This window comes from Myzus persicae, unplaced genomic scaffold, assembly GCF_001856785.1.
Source record: "Myzus persicae strain clone G006 unplaced genomic scaffold, MPER_G0061.0, whole genome shotgun sequence".
In the NCBI taxonomy this organism is placed as follows: domain Eukaryota; kingdom Metazoa; phylum Arthropoda; class Insecta; order Hemiptera; family Aphididae; genus Myzus; species Myzus persicae.
This window is the reverse complement of record NW_019104328.1, coordinates 13,415-40,664: the sequence shown is the minus strand read 5'-3', so window position 1 is coordinate 40,664 and position 27,250 is coordinate 13,415. Positions and strand designations below refer to the sequence as shown.

Here is a 27,250-nt window from a genome sequence, read left to right as displayed (position 1 = left end):
ATTATCCCTTTAGTTAATTTAGTAAGTTAGTAGACATATAAATGATTAGAATGATCCATAGATACCTATTATTTTAGTCTATAGGTCTATATTATTTCAAAATGTTTAATATTTTCGTTTGTTCCTTTAACATGCACGTTCATTTACAAATTGTATATACATTCGTACAATGTCTGATCTAAGTAATCCATATATATTCTACTGTAAAAGGTTTCAGGTCTCTATTATGGTATGTGTAAGTATCGTAGTCATATGTCCTACGACATAATCTGATAAATCACTTTGTTGGTTAGCTCAAAAATATTTAGGACCTATATGATCTTGTTTTTAACATTTTTTTTTCTTTTACCATCAAATATGATATTTGTGTTGAAGTTAGACTTCAAAGTGTTTTATCTTTCACATGCGACAATAATACAAAAACAACCACGACAGAACCAACTTGGACGCACATTGTATTTGTCTAGGGAATAAAAATTTGTGACATATGTCACCTAACATATTATAGAGCTTATATTTTAGCTTGGAAATAGTACAGACACAACTAGAAAGGTGGCAGTGACACGTCACAAATTGCATGAATGTTAAAAATTTCTATACTTAGTATAAGTACACAATATTTTACATTGATTACAAGTAGACATGTTCTAAGTATATTTTATCTATACATGTATATGTTTATATTTTAAATAAATGTAATGCACCTATACATTGAGTGCAAAATAAAATATAATTTAATCAAAGTTACATCTATTAAATGGTTTTCTTTTGGAGGTATGAAAAAATCACTAAAAATCAAGACTGGACAAGTTAACTTTTTTCTTAAACTCATTATCTAAGGTTAGGTTAACAAAGAAAAAGAAAGTAAGTGAGTAATTCTTCGCTCAGAATCTAAAATATAAATTAAGTTACAAGAAATGACTAGAAAATAAAAGTAACTTAACTTAGTTAAAAATCAATTAACAATGAATAATACAGTAACTTAATAGAGTTCTTAAAGTTTTAAATAAACGTACATACTAAAATTATCTGCTGTAAGTAGGTACTTATTTACTTTAGTTAATATGCACTTTCTTAATATGCATTTTCATTCAAACAATCAAATATGCAAAAATATGCAAAAAAACAAATCACTAGTGTGTGAGGAGGCAACCTGATTATGGCAACCGTACGACTCGACGGCGTCGACGTTGCCGTCAGGTATTGCCCGCGCTCGGAAGTATACTGGCGTGAGGGTACTCATATGCGATAGAAGTGGACTGCATGGCGGAAAAGAAAGTAGGAACAAATAGATGCGATACCAAAATGTTTCGTGATAACAGAAATGTACAGAACAAAATGTACAGAACAGTATACATTTCGTGTTCTGCAATAAATGACTTACGACTAATGTTAGTAATTTTTATAGAGCTCGATCACAAACCGATCGGCAAAGAATATAATAAATAAATAATTCAAAATGAAATATCATCAAATGAACAAAATAAGATACGACGGTGTACGACATGATAACGGTCAGACTAATTGATAGCTGATGATACCGTTGTCCCGGCACGACGATGTTCGGCAGGTGGAGGTCGAACGGGTAGCGAGTGTTGCGACGATTCCCACAACAACAATCAGAGCGAATAAACAGCCGAAATACGGCGAAGCACGAGAACACGTGTGGAATATGGTGAATCGCGCTGCGCAGTGCGCACACTACGGGCGGACGATCACCGGACTGTTTAATCGTGGTTTTGGCACTGGCGGCCACAAACGTAACACGGTTTTGAGTGTGCGACGAGGGGCACGACACGGAAGCCAAGATGGCGTTATTGACGACGACAATACAAAAAAACGATTGCGACGCCGGCGGCGTGCGTTAACGGCGAGAGTTGCCGTAAACGGCTGATGAACATTAAGTGGCGACTTACGAACGGAGATTGGGCGGTTGGTGCGAAGCCATGAACGGCGGCACGGCGCGGCCGGCTTTGGTTCGGGATCGCGGCACGGATCAAAACACTGGTGGATCCGACCGATCAAGAGCGGCGTGTGCAATGATGGCGAGAACGGTGTGTGCGAGCAACGGCGACAACAACAACACAACGGATAAGCTTGCGGCGGGGCAAAAAGCCGTCGGCGACACGCCGATAAAGGTTCCCTCTCCGGAGATGACGGAACGGTCTCGCGGTGTGTGTCGTAACAACGATAGCGTGGAATACCCGGTATCATGTGACGAACATATATAGAATTATAGAATCTACACATTATGAAACATATACATTTATGATCAAAATTATTCTAGTCGAATTTAGAAGAATATGTATTTGCATACAAATCCGGGCCCTAATAATTATTATTACATTCCTAATATATCAAATGAAGAATACTATTTGATTATGGTCCTCATAGATGACGTATAGCCGTACAGGTATAACTTTAATTTTTTTCATAATTTACACAGTTAAGTTTTATTGTTTTATTTATCAAGCAACTTCATCTGAATTATTGGTAGGTATCTAACCTATCCGTATACATTATATTATGAAACAATAAATAAGTTCATACTAATATACTCAAATGATTTGCCGGCAATCTAAAGAAACATGAATATCCGAATAGTAAGGTTGGTAAATGCATTGATGTAATTAATTACCTAAGTAAAATCAATTTAATCAATTAATTATTTTTATGTAAGTATAAAAAAAATAGATAACAACTATAGTAACAATCATATCACTCATCCGGAAGAAAAAAGACACAATTCAAAATGTGCTATTTTCCAGGAGAGTGGATTAAACTTTTTTGTTTAAATAAATCATTACAATGAAATAAAAAACCAATTTAAAACTCCATGTAACTCAAAATTTGATTAAATATAATATTATTATTATATTATTTAATTAATTTGTTTAACTAACATAATATTATTTTGTTTACTTATAATATTATAATATACTTGAGAATTAAAAACAAATTCAAATTTGAGCCATTTACTATTTTAACATTTTGATATTTCTTTTTAAAAATTCTAGTAAATCACATTTTTTGATTTTGCATACTATGCTAAGCAATTTAAAGTTACATAATATAGTTAAGTGTTTTGATATTGACTTTAGAAAATTAAAACAAGTTATAAAATATTCTAACAAACAGTAACATATTTTTCTTATTGCGTATAACAAAACCAATATTATAAACAGTCTTCTAAATAATTAAAAAATGAGGAATATAAAACTCCTCTTATTGAACATAACAAAAACTAAATCATAAACAGTCTTCTAAATGATTACAAAATAATACAATAACCTTAAAAAATGTTTTATTACAATTTAATACAAAAATAACTAATAGTAATCAGGCTTATAAGTTATTATAAGAGTCATAGTAATAGTTAGGAATACAATTTGTTTTAATTAAAGATAACAATCCACTTTTTTTTGCTTCAGTAATACCAGGTTTTACACCATAGGCTTATTTTAATTCTATATTATTATTTTGAAATTGATCACTATTTTTCCTTGTTTTCTTACTTTTGATACTTATAAAATCAAATTCCATCTGCTCATACGAGTTTTTAAAATAAATAGTACCTGGATCACCTTTTGCCACTTTTAACATTTTTACTTCAGTTATTTTGAATGTATTTCCATTTAAACTCTTATTTGAAAAAATGTTGATATCTAAATTAGTGGTAAGGTCTTTAAGATCAAAAAAATCTTTATAGCACATTTCCTGAACTTTATATGGATTGCCACTTTTTTTTAGCAAATCTAATAAAAGTTACATATTTTTCAGGAACATAAATAGGACCAGATTTTTTTGATTTTTTGACATGTTTTTCTATAACAGAATGAGCATTGGCACCCTCATTTTGTGTGTGGCCAGTGATCAAATATTTGGGTGTGATGCTATTTATATGTGATAAATTTAAAACTGCATACAAGTACATAGCTAAAAAAATTTATTTTTCTGTTGATCAGTGCAGTTTAGCAAAAATATTACATGTAATTGAGTATTTGTTTCTGTTGCAGTTGCATTTTCTTGTAATACCTTAAGATAGTTAAGTATACCAATGCTCCTCTGTGTGCTTGTCCTTCTTGCCAGACATAACATTAGACATCATTGGTTTGTAAATTGTACACTGTAAAGTTAAAAATGTTGAGTTTTGAAACATAATAAAATTAAGATGCATTACCCAATGGATATGGTAAAACTGCTTGAAGATCATAGACTGCTGTCGCACAATTTGAATGCTTATCTTTTTCTATGCGAGATAAAACTTTTTCTTTTAAATGAGTATCATATTTTTCTTGAAGTAATACTTTTTCTATAGAATCAGAATTGTCGTATGAAATACAAAGCTCACATTGATCTTTTTTTGGTGTAAAGAATGAAATATTAAACTCTTCGTTGAATATACGGGCATACATAACATAGTTTGCTGCTAAAATATTTTTTCTTCACATTCTGATTTATAATCTCTATGCAGATCAGGTATAGATTTTCCACCTTCAATAAACTCTTTTGAAGTGTTGGCACGGCAGTAATGACTTTCGATCCTTGGAATGGATCGTATGTGAATGTCTTCTTTAATTGAATCAGGTACCTTGACATGATTTTTGTGTTTGCCTCTATAATCATTAGCAAGAATTTTTCCTGTGAATGAATCTTGTTTTTCAATTACAGTTCGTAATGGTCTATCATTAACGCATAATGTCGCCTTAAAAAATTGTTTACATACACGGATTCTATTTTTATTTATTTTAAAATGAAAAGAGTTGTTTTCACGACGATGGCTATTTTCTATAACATATCTATATTTGGGTTTTACAACTGTCATGCTGGATGAAAGAAAATAATGTTGCTCTTCTATATTGCCAATTTTCCAGTAATCTTCAAATATGCTTTGTCTATTTGCTTTTGTAAATTTAGTGAAGCATTTTAGTTTACATTTTTCACCACATGGGGGTAATACCTTTTTTGCCTCAATAAATCTATTACTTTTTGAAGATGAGACATAACTCTTACCAGAATTCCTCAATTTTTTAACCACATTCTTTCTCCAGTTTTCTTGATTACCTAGCTACTTTTTTTTCTCACTTTTTTATTTCACTTGTATTTTTTACTTTTCTTGAAGTTTTATTTTCAATAGTTATATTTACTATATATTTTCATTATCTTCTACCTCAATTGAGGTATTAATACTTTTGACCGTTAGTAATTCAAAGTTGAGATCTGCATCAGTATCATCTACATAGCTGCTGCTACTTGATGATGATAATAAACTTGTATCCAAATCACTCTCACTTGAATGGATGGAACACTCTACATTTTCTAATAAAATGGTTATAATAGATTTTAATATTGTATTATTCGCATCATTGATAATAGGTTTAGGTATTTTATATTTTACTCTGATCAGAAGTACTGGATAGGATATTGTAATTTTCATTAATAACTATGTCAGTATCTACCATATTAACTTCAACACCTTGTTCATAATTACTAGATTCAGTATTGTAATTTTGTGTAACGGATATTTTAGGTTCCAAAGAAGGAATTGCAACATCTAAAAAAATTATGTAATTTTTAAATATGTAAAAATTGTGATTTAAACACAATTTTTTAAATTTTACCTTGGTTATTACTAAGCTCAATAATATCATCTTTTTCTGTGCCTCCCTTTGTTCCTGATGACCAAACTATAATTTAATACAATTTTTAACTACCTTTTTTCAAAGCATTTATACTAAAGGATAATAGTTATAATAGTATTATTAAAATACAATATAAATTATGATTACCTTCTTTAGAACCGATTTTACTGCCATTGGTTATTTTTTCTTTTGACAATCTTAAAATTAAACGACTTCGATTTGTTTGTGACATAGCTAAATGCAAATTTAAATTATCAAGTGTGTTAAAGTAATAACAATTATTAAATTAAATAATATCATGAATTTATACATGAATTTAAACATGAAAAATGTCACAACTTGAAATAAAAACTGAAACCATTTTTTTTTTAAACAATTAAGTAAAACGTTATTTTGCTATAGTGACATATTTTGATTTGTGACAGAATATAAATAATATTGTTTAAAAGAAAAATGCCACATTTTGATATATAACGTGTTATAATTCGATTACATTTGATTTTCATCTTATCTAATCAAGTAAAGTGTCAGAACTCTAAATGTGACAGTTTTCTTGATGTGTATCATTAAATCAAAAAAAATAACTCGAAATATGACAGTTTTCTTAATTCAATCAAATCTATATTCTAAAACGGTCTTAGAGTAACTGATAAAGTGACACTATTCTTGTTTAACGAGTGTTATTTTCTTATCAGTAGAAAAGTGACACTAGTGCACTCGGGTAGGGAATTTTTTAACTATAGAAGTGTCATTTTTTCACGATAAAATGTACACCTTATTTTATTTTAATGTATAAAAAAACTCAAAATTGATCATTTTTTACTAGTGTCGTTTTTCTTCCGGATGAGCGATTATATTGATGATAACTAACTAAACCTAGAAGTATAAAGAAATAGTATATGACTATGAGCTCAAACCAACCCTCTCCGTAATTACAGCTAAACCCGTTACGTACATCAAACTCAAACTAGATGAAAAAAAAATTAATATAATAATAAAGCAAAATTTAGAGCATACCTATATCGATATTATACCTTGAAAATAATAAAAAACGTACAAAACACAACAATTGACAAAAAAAGTCCAAGAGTGCCCCCCTCGCCTTACTAAAAGCTACCACTGGTTCTACGGAACTTTGGTGTTGACTGTTGATTCAAGTTGGTCATATTTTATCAAATAGTTTTATAATATATGAAATTTGTTATTGGCAAATATAAGATCATCATACCTTAGTAATATAAAAGATAATGCAATTGTTTTAGTTTAATTTTTTTTAATCAAATGAACTTAAAATGTATGTAATATAATTTACATTACTTAATATAATCGAAGTTACAGTATACATATATTATGTACCTATAAGACAATTATATAAAATTAGGTATAGACTGTCCAAGTTACTGTTCTTCGTCATTGTCAGTTAATAGTCGGGCCGCCATAGACGAATGTTCTGCGACCTCCAGGGCGGTATTCAACGCTGACTCGACAGCACTGTCCATCGCGGCAATCATAGCCAGCTTCTCCGTCTTCGATCCCAAACGTAAAGCGAGCGCAGGGTTTGCATGCGCTAACTCTGCCTCAGCTTCCGCATATTGTTTCGGCACTGACACCACGGTAGATTCCTTCGGTTGCTCCCCGTAAAAACCAGACACGAAACCCCTGTCATAGATGATGCGCAATCTCGGATCGGAACGGATCAATGCCAGTGGACATGTGCGCAACATGTCCAACGACCACTTAATGCCTTTATCTTCGTTGGAACTATTTTGGTTCTCGCTGTTCTCGTCATCAATTGTCTCCTGTTTTTCCGAATGGGACGTCATAGTAAACATATCAACAGGATATTCTAAAACACACAATTATTATATAATATATTATATACATACATAAATAGGTAATAAATTTATTATAATCATACAATATTTATCAATGAAAACACGTTTTTAAACGCTTGACACAATCTAGATAGACAGTTACACGTTAAAAAAAACTATTATCTCTATCAGATACGGTGATGCAATAATGTTTATTAAGTATTCTGAATACAACCACTAACCTTTATAAAACCGAATAATATGGTACCCAGGTACCTATTGTTCGCATATTGTATTGCATAGGTACATGTGCATGCACATTACACGTTTAAAACATAGCTACCTACCTACCTATAAAATATAAAATAAGTATAGGTTGTAATTACTTGTTAAAATCCAATAAAAGCCTTGATAGTAGTCTTATCCGACATAAGATCGCACAATTGTATTGTAGTACCTAAAATATTCCACAAATCATATAATAGAATAACTTAAAAACCCGTAGTACGCGTTCACATGACATTCGACTGTTGCCGGCTATATGTAAATATAATACCGAATGGAAAGAAGTTAGGTTATAGAATAACATGTGTCACGACATCACAGATATATGTAGATAATAAACTAGATTGCCAACTGTTTTTATCGGCAATGTGGAAATTCTAAGCCAGTATTTTTATGATGTCCCCGCCCACACTGTTTATAGCACATCTTAAAGATAAATTTGGATGTTACCGATATCTATACTCACACCTTGTGTACTATGATAATACCTACTACTTGTTATATCGCGATTACTGAAAAATAGTGCTCAGGTGTTAATAATTAAAACCTAACTAAAATTTGCATTTAAAAATATCAAAATATATGCGGTTATATGCATTACAAGGAAATTAAATACACAACCTACTTTTCAATAAATATATGCAAGAAAAAAAATTTTATTTTTGAAAAATATTTAAATGTTGTGTTGCAATAAATTAGTTTCAACAATTATTTAATACAATATAGAGGTTGCCCATAATAAGGAACAGTATCGTGTAACATCACGCATTTCCAACGTCCGGGTTTAATAGTGTTATGTGATGACATGACAATTCGGTAAGGTCGTAAAACCAGAGAAAGAGATCGAAGTCGGTCCTATCACAGGTGCCTGACCATGGTCTAAGAACAAATATTAAATATATATAGATTCTAATGTTCTTATATCCATCTCTTGCTGCTGCGGCACGCCGCGAGCAGCCACCCAGTCATAAGAACACACAATTAAGTTCGATATTGATCGAGAAATCAATATACACAATTAAATATACAAACAAATCTCCATGCGAATAACAATAATATAGGTTAGGTGGGCTAAGTGGGTGGCAATACTAGTGTTGGCTATAAATCAAACAGTGGTTTAGGAAGCTATAAAGTATATTATCAATTTTATACACGCAATAACATTTCAAATGTAATTTTTTCGGCAAAAATTAATTTAACCTACAGTAGTATTAATGGCTAAATAAAAAAAGAAAGAAATGACTGTAGTCATAAATCATGATAATATCATAAAATATACTAAGTAATATTAAATGCTGACAGACCGCCTACACTCGTCACTCAAAATCGTTTTTCTTATACAATAATTTTCATTGAATTCAAATTCAACCCATTCGTTACAGCGACCCATCTAGACCTCTAAATATTTTTTATTTTCAGTGCCCGTTTGCTTAAGAATTACGTGGCTTAAAATTATATCATGGCTAACTCATTTCTTAGTATTTAATATGACGTATAAGAGACGTTTTGAAAGAAGTTATTCAAAGTATACCCACCTGAGTGGACTGTATATTTGCCGTATTTACGTCTATATTCAAAAACCTCGACTGCGTTTAATAAAATTAAAATAGGTTAAAATACTTACTTGAGCCAATTTAGGTTAAAAATCAATACATTTAGCAACAACGTGTGGTTCAAAAATATATTTTAAATTTTAGCCCAACTATTTTTATTTTTGAACCATTGTGAAACATGGGGAAATTTAATTTCTATATCAGTCGTGACGTGATATACCTTCATAGGTAATCTTTCATAATACCTAACATTTTTGCTGTATAGGTAATTTTTATTACCTAGATTATAGTCGATAAGGCATTTTACGACTGTATTTCTCAAATCTCGACCACAATATTATACTAAGTTAGTCAGTCGTCGCCGTACTTCACTGAATTACAGATATCTGGTGTATTTTTGTTTCAAAAATGATAGAAAATAAAATTATATTTGCAAAAAGTGCAAAAGTAACAATATTTTAAAGATTCACTTATTATCGACAGTTTTAAATTCAGAAAAGTTTATAAAAATGTATCTGGTAATGTAACTTGGAGATGTACAATTAAATCATGTTTAGCAAGACAAATTTAAAATGGAAATGTAACTTTGAGCAATTTAAATCATAACCATAATAGTAATAAATAGTCAAATTGTTCGAAGTACGTATAAAAAAAGAGCCAAAGACATAACTGATCGCATAATTAAAATTATACGTTCTGAAATTACAAAGAATGCACGTTCGATTACGGTGACGTTAAATTAATTCATGGCAGAATGTAGGTATCCGGGTAGAAACATTACAAACAAATATTCCAAAAAATATTACCGACGTTCAAATATTTTTAGTATCAAAATATATGTTCTCATCTTAAGAGTATGTCAGCTCACCATTTGTTCTGTCTCTCTGGCCCATGTGCAACATAGACAAAATGCATTTACGTAGAATCATTTTTTCTATGATTATAAGTAATCTCAGAGTAAAAACACCCATTACAAAAAAGATCCGGCAGATTTCATTTGAGGCAATGTTGGTTAAAAAAATTTATAAATCTTGGATTAACAAATATGTATAAATCTAATAATCCAGAAGGAAAATAGTCACAGTATTGTTTCAGTCTTCCATTTTTACAATCACAAGAAGTATCAGATTGCTTTTTAGAACTGATGTCTGCAATTCCAGCAGGAAAAAAATACAATCATATGCTAATTATAAAGTTAAAAATTTTATAAGCAAAGATAGTCTATTTTCTCCTGAATTATGGGCAAAAAGTTGTATCTAATCTAACACGGATAGCAAACGCATATGAATCGTTTCATTAAAATTTTAACTCATATTTTTTTAATGCTCATCCATCAATCACACATTTTGTGGAAGTTGTAAGAGAATTTCAAACAGATACATGTATAAAAATAAATCTTGCTAGAACAACAATAAAGCAGTTATAAAAAAACAATAGAATATCAATATTAAGAGATACATCAACATCACCAATTTACTTCATACAAAATATAAGTAACAAAGTCAAAATAACTAGAACATTTTTAATTTAATTTTATTAAAAATATAATAGGTACAATAAAAAACATTAACGACTCGACAGGACAGTGAAGCCAAATTTTTAACCACACTAGGATAATCAAATAATTATAATATATTTTATTCTGTCAGTTCGCGGTCTGAAAAAGTGGGACTAAACATTTACGATTTACTGCAATGTTACCAAATTTATTTATTTGTAAAGTAACTAGGCACAAACATTTATTTTAAGATTATTTAATTTTATTAATCGAGGATTTGTACTTAGGCGCAAATACGGTATTTAGACGCACTCCCTCCTACCAACTACTCTCTATATTGACCCACGCACTCCGGATAGCTGTAGATATTGGACTGTAGATAAATCCTGTAATCTGATTATAGTACCTAAAAAGTTTAAAAATCATTTGTTTGTTATGCTCATATAATATTATTAGGCATCGGAAAAATATATTATTTGTATAATTCATTCAAGTATTCCTGATAAAGTGATAACTATAACTAGATTACTTTTTAGAATTATCTGAAACACATAATAACACTATAATATTTGTATATGTCTGTGTTATTTAAATTAAATATAGTAGATTATGTACCTAGTTGATGGATGATTAATGTTAATTTATTGAACAATAGTTAATACCTACTTATAACTCATTGTAATAAAATAATGTTTGGATACTTGTATTTAATACAGAAAGAATTTTACATTGTACTTTACAATGTTATTTTTTATTTTATCATTATATGAACTTTCAGCTATTTAAGATATCATTTGAACTACAATTATCTTAAAATACTTGGATGGATCTATTAACAATGAGGAATAACAATTTTTACACTCTTTGACTATTTATCACTCTTGCGAAGTCAACACTCTAATTTCCATTTTTCTTAGAGTAGCACAGACAACAAAAAATAAGTAATGAATAAGTTATGAGTAATTGAAACAAGACGCTTGACGTCATTGGGCCTTACTTATCGGAATTGCCTACCTTATACCTAAGTGTAAAAATTCCTCACCTCACACAGCAATTTAACCTAAAAACCAACCTAAAAATTGTGTTTTTTAAATTTATTTTACGTATAAATTTGCAAATTTATGTGTTTAAGATGAATCAGAATTTCAATATTAAATATTAAAAATCTTAAAAGAGACATTTTTGTTTAACACTGCGTGGCGTCGTGTGCGTATATATGCTTCAGCTGCGATCATGAGCAAATTTTTAATGTTGTAATGATTCATTCGTCTCAATCTCGATCAATGGAAACTAATTAAATAAATTAATAATAGTGAAAATTTTTTAAATATTTTAAACGATTATAAATTTAAATACCTAAATATTTAAAATAAAAGTATAAACAAAAACATTTTTGTTTCAATAGAATTCAACTTTATTTTGTACGTTTTTATCTGTGCCAATCCTAAAATTCAAACATCTCACATCTACAAAAGTAGTTTCATTTCATCTACGAGTACTCACAACACACACACTTCGAAAAATACCGTTCTATTCACAACCATAGACATATTCCTAATATTATTTAATGTATATAATTAATTTAATATTCCCTATGATAAAGTAGGTAATCACCACAGATATTCGAATGTCCCCCATTATCAAGAGCCATGGACCTTTAGGGGACACCACACCCGAATTTGTTGTCTCCGTCTTACAAACGCGTAACATATCAAATTTACGCTAAGCAGTTCACGTTTTATGCCGTTTGCTTAAAAATTATAGTGAATCGACCTACTTTGAAACTTGATAGTTAGAACTTTATCCGTGTTTCGTTGGAAGTTTTTTTACGATAATTCAGTTTTTAAGTGAGGTATGCTTGTGTAATAAATGTAAATTTAAAATGCTCATAACTCACTTAAAAACTTAAATGTTGAAAAAAAACTTCCAAAAAAACACAGATCAAGTTCTTATCATCAAGTTTTATAGTAGGTCGATTCACTCTAACTTTTAAGTTAACGGCGTAAAACGTGAACAGCCGATTGTAAATTTGGTATGTTACGCGTTTGTAAGACAGAAACAACACATTCGGGTATGGCGTCCTCTTATAACTTAAACTACAAGACAAGTAATGATGAGTGTATGTAAAGAGTAACAACATTGTGGGTGCTTTTTGATTACTCGGGGAAGTAGGGTAAGGTAATGTAATATAGATAACATGTAGATTATTGTATTTTGTCGTCGAGACAGGCCAAAATCACTGCAAGATTTTGTTAGCCGCTCGTAATGCTGACTGCTATTATTATACACAGTTGTCGTCTACGAGTTATGACTTATGACCAAATATTATGTTATCGTTTAGTAGTAGGTAGTAGGTAGTAATAAAGTCTATGCCGCTCACTCCCTATTATTAATATTGTGGTGGCATCACCGTCACACAATTTCACCCCGGATTGCTCGAACGCTGCAAGGGGTTGGTCACACCCCCCTTAGCAACCGTCGGTTTTGTGCGTCGCCTTGGGGCTTAGAAACAGCATCGATACGGACCGTTCCGACGACTCGTTCGCTCGCGCCGTATCGTCGTACAACAGATGTGGTAGCTAATACACTCGCTCATCCCTATCCATAAACGCGACTTACGCCCGCCGTACGATATAAAACGCGTGTGTTTCAATTTTCATATCCGCGATTCACTTATGAATATTTTTTGGCGTTCTACGCGTAATGTGCATTTTATTGTTTTCTTCAAATAAAAGTTGTTTGTTCTTAGAGTTACTGAGTTTTCTTTGTTAATATATCGCAACTGTTGAAGGCACTAAGGGAAGAATCGCCTGCCTGATTAGTTTACTCCACACTATTGTGTAATTTATTACTATTATTTTAATGTTGTTGGCCGCTCTTTGTTCACGTCTATTGGGACCACCTGGTTTCTCTAACCAAGCTCTCTTTCTCTCGTCCTACGCCCATCGCGTCATATAAACCTTGTATAATGTTTTCGTGTTGTTACTTAATTAAGTCATTGTCTTCTACTGGTTTTTGTTAAAATTTTAATGAAATCGTCTAAACGTGTTGTATGATTCTAACAAAGGCTTTTTTTTAAATTTAGTTAATTATTCATCCCTTAGGTTATCATAAATTAATACGATATAAGCCGTACGGTATGGTGATAACGAAAAGCCGAGTTGCGGAAACAGGACTTGAGAGTGGCGACTCGACTCATGATTCCTGAATCCAGGAGGTTGATTTTGGAAGTGTTTATTCTTAATACTTTATTTTTTTATGATTTTAGGGACCGTTTTGGTGTGTATTTTTGCTTAAAATTCGCTAGGTACAGTAAATTATAATTGCAACATTAGTCGTTTCGTTCACACAGTTTATGCTTGACCGTCTCAAAATGGACAGCTTAATCGAAATACCGTTAAAGGACTCAGATGAGGTATGTTATGTTTCTATCTTACCTTTAATATTTAATTTATACTTCGGTTTTACAAATCCAAAACAAATGTTAAGCTTATGAATTTTTGGTCCATGTAGGTAGTTCTGTACTAATAATTTATTGTATAAATGTTGTTAATATTTCCAATAATAATTTTTTTAATGTATATTCTTTTTAGTATACAATTAAACAAATATGGGATTTTTTCTTATATTTAAAAAAATATATATGTCATTTAATATGGTAGGTTATTGTGAACTGTGGTCTTCCCATATTATAAAATGATTGGTAAATAATTTCATTTAAAATGAATGATAACCATTAGATATAAAGATGAAAACTAAATTGTCAATATTAGTTAAAAGTTAGTTATATTATAAACTAATCAATTTTATCAATTTTTTATTTAAACAATCAGGAAAAATTTCTGAAAACCTTTTAAAATCTTTGAATTTATGCAGTTGCTGTATGAAGTTTATTAGGGTTTTTTTTCATTATGAAAAACAATTACACATATGGGACTCAAATGATAACCTAATGTTAATTTGAAACTTAAACACAGAAATTGTACAATATTATTATTAGATGTTAATTTGAAGCTTTGGTTTAATTTATTTATTAATTGAAAAAATGATATAATAAGTTACTTATTAACTATATACTTAATAACTTAAGAAAAGGTTGACAGAACATTTTTTGAAGATTATCGATAAATGTATATTATTTGATTAATGTTAAGAACAATATGAAATAACAGTATTATGAACAACAAGTAAAATATATTTTATTTTTACAATTAATTCAGTCTTTATCCATAACCTATCCAACTATTTTTTAAATTTATATAAATCAAATTATTTAATAAATCAATTATGTAAATATAACACGTTAGTGTTACTTATATAATTTTCAGGTGTAATAAATGTGCAAATCATACATTTTTTTTTTAGAAATTGTTTCAAAGAGATATTATTATATCATTATTAAGCTACTTAAATTTTAGTACATAAATTACTAGACTTACACTTAATGTTGCACAGTTCATCTACTATTTTGCATTTAAATTTGTTTGTCTTGTAATGCTCGATTGTAAATGGGGAAAAGCGGAGAATGCTTCCCTCAAAAAAATAAAAATTCACAGTAAATTGTTAGAGTGTAAAAGTTTTCTTTGCAAATTGTAAATTGGTTTCTTCTGCACTGTTGTTGCAGTTTTCTTTCAGTTGTACTGCCCGTACTGACGAGCTATGTCTGTGCGATATCTTACACCATAAAACTGTTTAAACTGATTATAGTTTAGAAAATAACAATCTATAAACAAATTATTACTCAATAGTATAATACCAAGAATACTTTGCACTTGTTAATCAGTTTTCAGAATTGTCCATCATTTTTGTAGGTTGTTATACAATATATGAGGTAGATAACAATTAATATTCCATCAATACTACAAAAATTATGAAGTTTATAAATGATGATTAACACATAATAAAATATGATATATTTACCTACCTATCTTGTATTCTTATTATGCATAGTTATAAAAATAAGAATTGTTAAGTAGTGTAGAACAACTGTATAAATTACAAAAGAAATTTGTTTTATTTTCATTCTCCATATTCCACATTGTTTGTAAAATTACTAATTATAATAGTTAATGTTTTTGTAAGATTTGATTAAACATCTAATTCAAAATTGATTTCTTGTTTTTTAGGTTATTGAAATACAACTAGACAAGTTGCCAGAGTATGATGAAGTACTTGGCATTTTAAGGTCTGAACATTCAAATCTATATATATGGGTCAATTTAGCTGTATGTCTTGTTTAATAACTCAATTGATTTACACATTAACATAAAATAATGTTATTTGCATAACTAATTTTAGTTGGAATACTACAAAAGAGGCAATTCAGCTGCATTGGTTAGATTGTTAGAGTCATCACGTTGTAGTGCCAGTTTAGAATATAAAGATAGCGATAAGGATCAAATGAGAGCTCTGGATATGTTAGCAGCATATTATGTGCAAACAGCTAATCAAGAAAAAAATAAAGATAAACGCCGTGAACTTTTTGCTAAGGCCACACAACTTTATACAACTGCAGATAAAATTATTATGTACGATACGGTAAGAATGTGGTTATAATTTGTATCTTGAATCTAAATTTTAATTTTTTAAATGTAATCAAACGTTTTCCAAATTTGTAGAATCATTTGTTGGGCCGTGCTTTCTTTTGCTTATTAGATGGTGGTAAAATCGAACAAGCAGATGCTCAGTTTAATTTTGTATTGAATCAATCATATAATAATATTCCAGCTCAATTAGGCAAAGCATGTATTGCATTCAACAGGAAGGACTACAGAGGAGCTCTAGCGTATTATAAAAAAGCATTGCGCTCTAACCCTCAGTGTCCTGCTGATGTTAGATTAGGCATAGCACATTGTTTTTTGAAACTAGGAAACATGGTTAAAGCACAATTAGCATTTGAACGTACCCTGCAGTTAGACTCCACATGCGTTGGTGCATTAGTGGGTCTTGCCGTCATGAAGTTGAATAGCGAAAATCCTGGCGACATCAAATTAGGTGTAAATATGTTGTCAAAAGCATATACTATAGATACAGCCAACCCAATGGTGTTAAATCATTTGTCCAATCATTTTTTCTTTAAAAAAGATTATGCCAAGTCTGAATTGCTTGCTAGACATGCACTACAAAACACAGAAAATGAAGCTATGAGAGCTGAAAGTTGTTATCAAATGGCTAGAGTTTTTCATGTACAGGTAATACAGGATTTTTTTTTTGGTTATACTGTTTAATATAATTTTAATATGATACAACTTTTAGAACAATTATGACCAAGCATTTCAATATTATTATACTGTTTAATATAATTTTAATATGATACAACTTTTAGAATAATTATGACCAAGCATTTCAATATTATTATCAAGCAACCCAGTTTGCGCCGGTTACATTTGTACTCCCACATTATGGCCTTGGTCAAATGTATATTTATGGTGGTGATAAAGAAAATGTAATACTTGTTCATAACATTTTTTCTTTACATCAATGTATATTAAAATACATTTTTTTTTCTAAATTTATTAAGGCTGCTCAGTGCTTTGAAAAAGTACTTAAAGCTCATCCAGGAAATTATGAAGCAATGAAAATTCTTGGTTCATTGTATGCTGATTCAAAAAATCAACAAAAACGAGATGTTGCAAAAAGTTATTTAAAAAAAGTATGAAATGTAAAAATGAAAAAATGTAAAACTTTAATTACTATTTTTATGGCCTTAGGTAACAGAGCATTTTCCAGATGATGTAGATGCTTGGATAGAATTAGCTCAAATATTAGAGCAATCAGATTTACAAGCATCATTATCTGCATATTTTAAAGCTATGGTTTTAATGCGGAACAGAGCTAATAATCACATTCCACCCGAAATACTTAATAATGTAGCTGCTTTAAATTATAGGTATGAATTTATGCCAAAGTGCAAACAAATTATAAACATAAAAATGATAAAATTACACTTATTATTTATAATTAAAGGCTTAAAAATATGGACGAAGCTCGTTCTAAACTTGAAGAATCTTTGAGTTTGTCAAAGAAAATGGCTGAAACTGACCCAAAGCGTTATAACTCCATTGCTATTACAACTACATACAATTTGGCAAGGATTTATGAAGTGCAATGCCAGTTTCAGAAGGCAGAAATACTTTACAAAGACATTCTCAAGGAGCATCCTAATTATATTGATTGTATATAATCTATTTGATTTACTTTTATGCTATGATTTGGTATTGTAATCTATTGACTTACAGGTTACTTACGTTTGGGTTGTATGGCTCGAGATCGCAACCAAATTTATGAAGCTTCTGATTGGTTTAAAGAAGTATTACATATAGACAATGAACATCCTGATGCCTGGTCACTGCTGGGAAACTTGCATTTAGCCAAAATGGAATGGGGTCCTGGGCAAAAAAAATTTGAACGTGTGCTGAAGGTATGTCAAAATAAAGTTTGTACATAATTCAAACATAATAATTTCGACTGTCTTAAGAACCCATCTACATTAAATGATTCATATTCATTAATTGCACTGGGCAATGTTTGGTTGCAAACTCTTCATCAACCAACTAGAAATAAGGACCAGGAAAAAAGACATCAAGATTTGGCATTACAATTTTTTACAAAAGTATTGAAAAATGATCCAAGGAACATTTGGGCAGCTAATGGCATTGGTTAGTGATTATATGTATCATTAGGTTAGTAACTACGATTTTTGAGTAGTTTGAGTCTTGGCGTTACCACCAAAGTTTATTTAAATGTATTATTAGTTGTTACATTTCTACACATTCATAATTTCTGGGCATGCCACTGCAAACATGTAGTATTTTATTGATAAAAGTCAAAAGATATTACTTTAAATTTTTCCATCTAAAGAAATGTATTGACAAATTATACTCAAATAAATTTGCAATATAGACATTTTTTGAGGAGATTCCTCTTTATAGATTTTCAGCTGAATGCTCAATTGTAAGGATGCACTAATATGTTACTATTCTACTAAAAATAAATTTGTCATTTTAAATTTGTGTATTAAGGTTGTGTTTTGGCACATAAACATTGCATAAATGAGGCAAGAGATATATTTGCTCAAGTAAGAGAAGCAACTGCTGAATTTTGTGACGTCTGGTTGAATATTGCACATATATACATTGAACAAAAACAGTATATTAGTGCTATTCAAATGGTATGTTGGAATTTTCCAGATTATAAGTAAAATATTAAATTTATGAAACACATTTTGTGTGACTACATGTTTATTATTTATATAATATGACGTTATAGTATGAAAATTGTATGAAGAAGTTTTTTAAACATGATAATGTTGAAGTACTTCAATATCTTGGGCGTGCATATTTCAGAGCAGGAAAGTTAAAAGAGGCAAAAACGGTTTTTTTAAAAGTGAGTAAGCATAATTATTTGTTATATAAGCTAATGCAGTCACATATAATGTTTATTTGATATTAGGCTCGAAGGGTTGCTCCTCAGGATACAGTCATAATTTATAATATTGCTTTTGTCCTACAAAAACTAGCAACTCAAATACTGAAAGATGAAAAATCAAACTTGAAAGATGTACTGAAGGCTGTACATGAACTTGGACTATCACATAAGTATAGTTACTGGTTTTGTAAATATTATCATTTAGTGTTATAATTAGTATTGCTTTTCAGATACTTCCAATATTTGTCTGTCCATGGTGATCGTATGAGGTATGATGTTAGTCTGGCTGATATTGAAGCTAAACAGTGTCAAGATTTACTGTCTCAAGTCCAGTATCATGTGGCACGAGCCCATCAGATGGATAACGATGAGCGTGAAATGCGTTATAAACAGAAAGAGGAACGAGAATTATACCGTGTCAAACAGATTGAAGAGCAGACTAGAGCATTACAAAAACAAGAAGAACAAAAAAAAGAAATGTTGTTAAAACGTCAAGAATATAGAGAAAAAACAAAGAATGCTCTAGTATTTGACCATGTTTTAGAAAAACCTAAGGGTAAAATGAAACGTCGTGAAAACTATGGTTCAGATTCAGGTGGAAGCATTGCATCTGTACCAGGTGGCAATAGAAGTCCTAGGCCTTCAAAGTCTAACAAACCAAGGAAAAGGTAATATTTTTTTATGCATTGGCTTTTACTGCATTATATTAGCTACGTATTATAATCTTTTGCATGTATTAAACATACACCACATCACAATTAAAAAAAAATTGAATCCTACTCTATATTAACTTTATTTAATAAATACTAATTTTATATTGTTGTCATCGATGCCGAGTACCCAAAGCTACCATTTAGTAGGTTTTTGGTTCTTGTTAAAAAATATCTATAAACCCTCAATTAAATAATATTTTTATAATAATTGATTAACATTTTTTTATTTGAATGCAGTGGTGGAACTGGTGGTGATTACGAAAAGAAAAAAAAAGGATTTAAACGGAAGAAAGATAGTCTTGCATCAGAAGGATCTGGTGAAAGTAATAAAATTGCATCAAAAAAAGGGCGTTCTGTAAGTTTTTAATTTAAATTTGATCATAAACAAAACACTATAACTAAAACGTGTTGTGTTTAGTCTACAATTAATAAGAAGGAACCTGTGTTATCATCTAAGCAGAAACTTAGAGTAGTATCCAAAGCAACTATATCTACCAGTGAAGATGACAGTAGTGACAGTGAAGTAAAAAAGCGAATTTCTGGACAGTTAGTATAATATTTTCTCATTGTTATAAATTAAAGTTGTAACTTATTCGTTACTCCTAATATTAAAATTAATTTTTTCAGTAGTTCAAAGAATGATAAATCACGTTCAAGGTAAGTTCTACTACTTTGTTACATGATATATTTTGTACATATCACCTGCAAGCCTAGGAAGTTAATAATAATTGTTAATAGAGTTAAATTAAGTTGTATGAAACATTTTATGAAGTTTAATGTTTTTAAAATGTTTTAAATTCAGTTAAGTTAATAGTTGTATGGAAACTTACAACTAACATGTTAACTAAAATTAAGTTATTTTTTTATTTTTTTGTTTTAATATATAAATAACCAGTAATATGGCTTAAAATAATGAAATGTACATATTCTTGCAATATGCTTCACCAATAATAATCATATTATATTTATTATTTAATTATTTATAAATTAATATAACTCTAGTCAGTGGTGTATTGGTAAATAAATTTATGGGTATACGCACCTAAAAGTAGTTGAATATATACGATATATATACCTATATATACGATATACCTACCTTAAAAATTTTCTCGCTCCGCTCGAAAAATCATTACACTTAGTATTTAATAATCTTGTATTACTTTATTACAAACACTTACTCTTCGTGTGTATATGTATATGCAGTGGCGTATATACCCCCCTATATACGCCCCCCAGTTCACCCTATATTCACCCCCAACCATAAAATTAATTCATATATACTCAGATACTCCACTGTGTGTAATATGTACCAAGTATCAATGTATTATTTTTTTTTTAAATTGATTCAATTCATATATATATCATAAATAATACAATTTTTTATTATCAAACTTTAAAAAAATTGTACAGTAAAATACTTATATGTTATGTATATAAAACAATAAACAACTATGTTAATAACATATCAAAATTTAAATATTATATAAATCATTTTAAAGAATTAACAATTGTCCATAAACTTCTTTTATAAACATCTGTATCTTCTTCTTTCTTTGTAGTTTTTTTTGTTCTGGTATCATCTGCTGATCTATGTTGAACTAACCAACTTTTAACATAGGACTCAGGGCTCCATAACTTAAGTGGGGGTCCATTTATATTTATCAACATCAAATTTGAAATATTAGTTATGCTTAATGTAGACCTAAGATCTGTGCAAATTAAATTTAAAACACTGAAACCACGTTCGCATTCAGCAGTTGAGCAAGGAAAAGTTTTAATACAGTTATTCAACTCTGGAAATACATCTTGAGGGTATTTATCTTCATCAATGTATACTCTCAATCCGCTTATTGCATTATTCTTGTTTAACATGAAACGTTTGCACAAACGTTTGACTTCTTCTTCACCATACCTTATGTCTATATCAACTGGCCAAGTACTTTTATCAAGAACTGTGATGTCTTTCATTAAACTTAAGTCATTAGTATCTTCTAATAATCTACTTTTTAGATTATTACAGATACTAGTTATGAACTGATTTTTTTTAATTGGTACAATTTTTGAATAATTTATTAGTTTTACATTTTTGAAAATCATATCATTATTTGCCACTTCAACTTCTTTCATATGATCTCCTATATTATCTTTAAAAGATTCTAAAATTCTAATTGATCTTTTAATATTTAAATTTGCTTCCATAAGAGTTATTTTTTGTTTTTGAAGATTCAAAGATAAATTAGAAAGTTCTAAAAGCACGTCACACATTAAAGATAAATCATACAAAAATTCAGGTGAACACAATTTCTTATATAAACCCAAATATTTACTTCTTGTCTTAGAATCTTTAGTTTTATCTATAGAAGAGTTATAAAAATGCTTACTTAGAGCAGGAAATGTCTTCCATACTGCATTGACAGCTCTCCAGCTGCTTGCTACCCATCTAGTATCAAGAACTCTTCCAACTTTTACAAATATAATATTCAATTCATTACAGACATCTTTAATTTCATTAGTGTTTTTTGGCGAATTATTATACAGAACATAAAAAGAGTCGATAAATGATTTAAAATGATTAATAGAGTTTAAATCTTTCATTGTATCATTAACAGCAAGTTCCAGCCTATGGTTTAAACAATGCCAGCTAAATATTAATGGATATATATCTTTTAATCTCTTTGCAACTCCTGCCTTTTTTCCTAAAAGGACACTTGCTCCGTCACTGACAAAAGATATCCAATTATTTATTAAATATTCATTATTAAATCCAGATTCATGTAAACAATCAATAAGCTGGGTAACTATATTTTCTGCTGTTTGATGTTTAAGTTCAACAAGGGCTAAAAATATAAAAATAGGATCTTCAGAAGATATAGATGCTTTAATATATACAACCATAGTAGATTTTGTACTCAATGTGGTTGATTCATCAATCAAAACTGATAATTTTGAATTAGACTTAACAATGTTGCACACTATTTTTTTTTTCATTTCAATTGCTATGTGAGATATAATAGAAGTAGATGAAAATCTTGAATGAAGCGTATTCCCAATATCAATACCATTAAGTGCTTGCAACTCCAAAAGTTGAAAATGATCATTGTAAGGTCTATTATTTTTTGCTATATAGTAAGCTGTTTTAAAGACTGATAATGTAGATTTATGAACTTTATATGAACTATTTTCAAATTGGTTTTTTAATTTGTCAGATTCTCTTTCAATTAATATATTTGTAGCACATTTATGAGCTGATGATGTTACATGCTTTCTGATTTTATTCCGTAGAACAGAAAGTCTAGTTTTTTTATTATTACTAGTTCCCCCACTAATAAGACTAAGAGACCACTCTGGAGATATTTCAAAAGCAGAATTATTAGAATTGTGTATATTACTAAACTTTTGGCAATTGGAGCAGCCAATTTTACCATTGTGACAATTCATCCAAGCATATTTTTCTTTTTTTGATTGCCACTGCTCAAAGGTCCAATCCTGTGGCCACTGAGTTACCTGAAATTATTTAGAGTTCTATAAAGAGAGTTCTATATAGAGTTTTCTTATAGTTCTAAGAAAAAAAATATATATTGTTAAATATTTTACCAAATCTTCATTAATGGTTTTAGTAGCAGAATCTAATGTATAGACAACATCATTATTGACTGTAACTTCCTGTAAATATAATTAAATAGTTTCATATTTGATATTATAAACTTAAAATATTACTAATTATTAGTAATTAGTAACATTGCTAGAATAACTATCACTGACCAATAAAATAAACAACAATTAATAAATTTAAACTAATTTTACACACAGAAATAAAGAACTTATATTAGGTACTGTTTAAACAAAAATCTTAAAAGGCAGTTTTAATGTAATTCTTGTCAGTTATGTAAATTAATAAATTAATTATAATAGGTTACATTAACAATTTAATAACTTACTTTTTTACTTTCTGACGGATTATTAGTTATTGCAACTTCATCATCAGTTGGTGTTGGTTTATGTTTTTTCGTCGACGGCACAGAAAAATAATTAGTGATTTTTTGTGAAGTAGCGGTACGTTTATTATCCATTATCGATCATATAATATTATAATATATTTATATATAAAATATTTTACAAAATTAATAGAATTAATATAATAAGAAACTAATAGTTCGATTTTATAATTTGGTTATTGGATGACAAGTAATAACACAATAAATCAACAATAATTATTTTATTATTATTCCAATTTGTCATTATCATTTAGTTTGAAATTACGTATGTTTATTGTTTTATATTATCAATAATCGTACACGATTTTTTGACTATGGATCTATTTTTAACTATTAGATTAACCATACACGGCACACCGCGACCGATTCAGTGTAGGTAATAGGTATACACGATAAAGCAGTGGTTTACAATATATTTTTGAAACTTAGTAGGTACACAGTTTGGGAACCGCTGTACATTGATTGTATATACGCTCGGCAGTTTCCGATCGTCTTCGCAAGAACTTGTAGTAGGGTAAAATTTAATTATTATTTTTAAGTTTTTACTTTTGTTTGGTGATAATATGACTAAATAGTAAATTGTCTGATGATAAATTAGAAGCGTGCGTATACCCATTAATGACTAATTTTCTTAAAGGTATACGCATAAATCCAAAAATAGGGATCCGGGTATACGACGTATACCCGCGTATACCCTCCAATACACCACTGACTCTAGTTTGATTAAAAGTAACTCGTTATTTATTCGGTTTATATCAATAAAAATGAGTGAAGTTAAAAAGTTTTAGCTTAACTTTAAGGTCTGAGCAAGCTTATTTCCAGGCTTGCATATCACATGCTAAGTTATTATGATTTTCTTTAACACCACAATAATTCATTTTATTATAATTTATAGCTCTAAGTCTCATTCACTTTCCGGTAGCCGTAAATCCAGAAGTCCATCCAAATCTCTGTCTGGTTCACACAGGTCTAAATCAAAATCTAAAAGTGTCTCACGGAGTCTTTCGAGATCACGTTTTGGTAGTAAATCTCGATCTAGTAGCAGTTCACATTCTAGCAATAGATCTCGTTCGAGAAGTCATCCGCCTTCACAAAGTTGTTCTAGAAGTCGTTCACCTTCACACAGTAGTTCAAGATCTAATAGCCGAACTAGGACTCGTTCTGCATCTGATTCCAAATCGCGCTCTCAATCACAAAGTGAATCTGAGTCAGTATCAAGATCAAAGTCTGGTAGTTCTTCTGCTTCTAATTCACCAGCTCGTTCAGGATGTAGATCTGCATCCAATTCACACTCCAAATCTGGCAGCAGATCTCCCTCTAGATCTAGGTAAATATTGATTTTTATGGTTCACACATTCGGTAAGTATAGTATGAATCATGTATTAACACTACATTCATACATTTTCTTATTTTTTTGAACCATTATTTATATTGTAGAAAATCAATACATCCATATCAGTGTACTTTTGTTTTTAGTAAAATGTCTAAATGTAATTATAAACTTAATCAATTATAACTATAAAGAAAAAAGTTTTATGTACATCCTCAGTAATTGACATTTATTGTAGGTCCCTGAATTGATTCCTATTAGATGGTTTTACTAGTATATACATTTTTTATTAGTTTATTAAAACTTATTAGGCTGTATTTCTTTTAATGTTAAGATACTTCAAGTTTGTGCTTGCATTTCATTGATAACTAATTATCCCCTATATAAAATATAGATCGTGAAACTTTATTGTAGTATGTTGAATAACATTATGACACATTTAATTACTAATCTTGTAACAACAATTTGTTTGTTTTCAGTGATGGATCAGGCTCTACATCCGGCTCAACTTCGCCAGCTATATAATAACTGTGCGATTGAAAATTATTTAACATTATAAATTATTTTTAAAACTAATTATGTGTGATATTAATTTCAGTTTTTGTTGATATACCTTTGTAATTTAATTCATAGTAAACAACAATTAAAACTTAATTTGATCACAAAATAGTTCATATTTTTTAAGTAATTGCATAGTTGATATTAAACTTTCTTGTAGGTACTCAGCATAAATATTATTAGGTATCTGCTTTTATATTTTCAATTATATAGACATGCGTATGTAAAAATACAAATAACAATATAAGGATTAAATTAGTAATAAAGTTTATGTAGGTAATTTTAAAATTAAGTTTTACAGCAGATTTTATTATTTTATACATTCATCATTAATAAAAGGTACAAAAATTAATTTTTCATGTTATTAAGGGCATCGGAGCTGTGCATTTTGAGTATAAAATCATATCTTACTGTTTAAACTCTGACACCCTGTAATCGGGTTTCGTTATTTTTTTTTTAATTTAACATCGGAGGAAATTTCACAGGATGGATTACAGCCCTTTTTTCTAAATTATAATTATAGAAGCTAAAATATGCATTTGGATAATGCACAATATTTTTTATTTTTCAAATGTAGTTTTGTAGCACCATTTAAAATAAATTGGAAATTTGGGCTTTGGCCTAACCTGGAAAAAATTCTCATCTCTTTCAAATTTTATAGAATTGTAGAAAATTATTAAAACCTGCACCGACACCTTTAACAATTAATAATTTTCCCTTTTTTGGTTAAATTAGTTTTACTTTTTTTCGTGTGACTTAATGTAACTTAAATGTTCTGTAATTCAATATGTATGGTAATTTTTAATTAGGTTTATTTTAATTTTTTTTTTTTTTTTTCACTTTTAACAATATTATCCGTAACGTTCAATATTGTATTAACTCCTTGTTGATTGTCTATTTGACAATGATTAAGAGGATAATAACAGACTGAATAGGAAAAAAATTGTTGTCAATGTAATAATTTAATAAATATTAAAAATAATACTTCATTTTTATTTTTGATTGATTGAATGTTTTATTTTGCTATTATTTATGATCTAACCTTTGGGGATGATTCTTAGTATTTTCCTCAAAGCGTTGGGGCTTAGTTTTATGGGATATGTTCTCATATCATTCCCACACCCAAGTCTAACATCATTTCCACATTTTACCAACCTATTGTACTTTCCTACATATCTTGCAAAATAGTGAAATAATGATTTTAATAGAGAAGAAAAATAGTTTAATTTATTATCTAGTTTTTTTAATTTTTTAATTTTTTTAAATTGTGGTTTATACCATCTTCCCTTTACCTAGAATTTAGTGCTGGATATTAGATATTTTAGGTGGTTGGTTAGCCGTGAACGAAATCGTTTATACCTTTGTAGTTACGTCTACTATGTTAATTCTTAAGTCGGTAAGACGAGTGTGATTTTAAACATATAATGGAACGTTT

General features: G+C 29.5%; 3 protein-coding genes across 3 annotated transcripts; 1 reads left to right on the top strand and 2 right to left on the bottom strand.

The window, feature by feature from the left end:
* Positions 1-7,033: 7,033 nt before the first annotated feature.
* On the bottom strand, positions 7,034-8,140 carry LOC111041196. Its single transcript, XM_022325410.1, has 2 exons — positions 7,843-8,140; positions 7,034-7,488 (listed from the first exon to the last, which is right to left on the bottom strand). The coding sequence occupies exon 2, from the start codon at positions 7,472-7,474 to the stop codon at positions 7,040-7,042; it is 435 nt and encodes a 144-aa protein (XP_022181102.1). The 5' UTR covers positions 7,475-7,488; positions 7,843-8,140; the 3' UTR covers positions 7,034-7,039.
* A 4,999-nt stretch (positions 8,141-13,139) lies between these two features.
* On the top strand, positions 13,140-25,821 carry LOC111041197 (RNA polymerase-associated protein CTR9 homolog). Its single transcript, XM_022325411.1, has 20 exons — positions 13,140-13,632; positions 14,061-14,207; positions 15,919-16,017; positions 16,091-16,330; positions 16,411-16,983; positions 17,118-17,237; positions 17,313-17,444; positions 17,503-17,681; positions 17,759-17,967; positions 18,031-18,212; positions 18,270-18,450; positions 18,814-18,962; positions 19,061-19,177; positions 19,244-19,389; positions 19,450-19,887; positions 20,170-20,287; positions 20,351-20,478; positions 20,560-20,589; positions 24,823-25,254; positions 25,737-25,821. Exons 2-20 carry the CDS (start codon positions 14,148-14,150, stop codon positions 25,780-25,782), a joined length of 3,579 nt encoding a protein of 1,192 aa, XP_022181103.1. The 5' UTR covers positions 13,140-13,632; positions 14,061-14,147; the 3' UTR covers positions 25,783-25,821.
* Positions 21,382-24,635, bottom strand: LOC111041198 (E3 SUMO-protein ligase KIAA1586-like). Its single transcript, XM_022325412.1, has 3 exons — positions 23,871-24,635; positions 23,527-23,595; positions 21,382-23,436 (listed from the first exon to the last, which is right to left on the bottom strand). The coding sequence occupies exons 1-3, from the start codon at positions 24,000-24,002 to the stop codon at positions 21,421-21,423; spliced, it is 2,217 nt and encodes a 738-aa protein (XP_022181104.1). The 5' UTR covers positions 24,003-24,635; the 3' UTR covers positions 21,382-21,420.
* Positions 25,822-27,250: the final 1,429 nt, after the last annotated feature.

Coding starts and splice junctions, on each gene's coding strand:
- LOC111041197 (XM_022325411.1), top strand. CDS start 14,148: ATGCTTGACCGTCTCAAAATGGACAGCTTAATCGAAATACCGTTAAAG. Junction 14,208..15,918: donor CGTTAAAGGACTCAGATGAG/GTATGTTATGTT, acceptor CTTGTTTTTTAG/GTTATTGAAATACAACTAGA. Junction 17,682..17,758: donor GTAGCTGCTTTAAATTATAG/GTATGAATTTAT, acceptor TTATAATTAAAG/GCTTAAAAATATGGACGAAG.
- LOC111041196 (XM_022325410.1), bottom strand. CDS start 7,474: ATGTTTACTATGACGTCCCATTCGGAAAAACAGGAGACAATTGATGAC.
- LOC111041198 (XM_022325412.1), bottom strand. CDS start 24,002: ATGGATAATAAACGTACCGCTACTTCACAAAAAATCACTAATTATTTT. Junction 23,596..23,870: donor ATCCGTCAGAAAGTAAAAAA/GTAAGTTATTAA, acceptor TTATATTTACAG/GAAGTTACAGTCAATAATGA. Junction 23,437..23,526: donor AAACCATTAATGAAGATTTG/GTAAAATATTTA, acceptor AAATAATTTCAG/GTAACTCAGTGGCCACAGGA.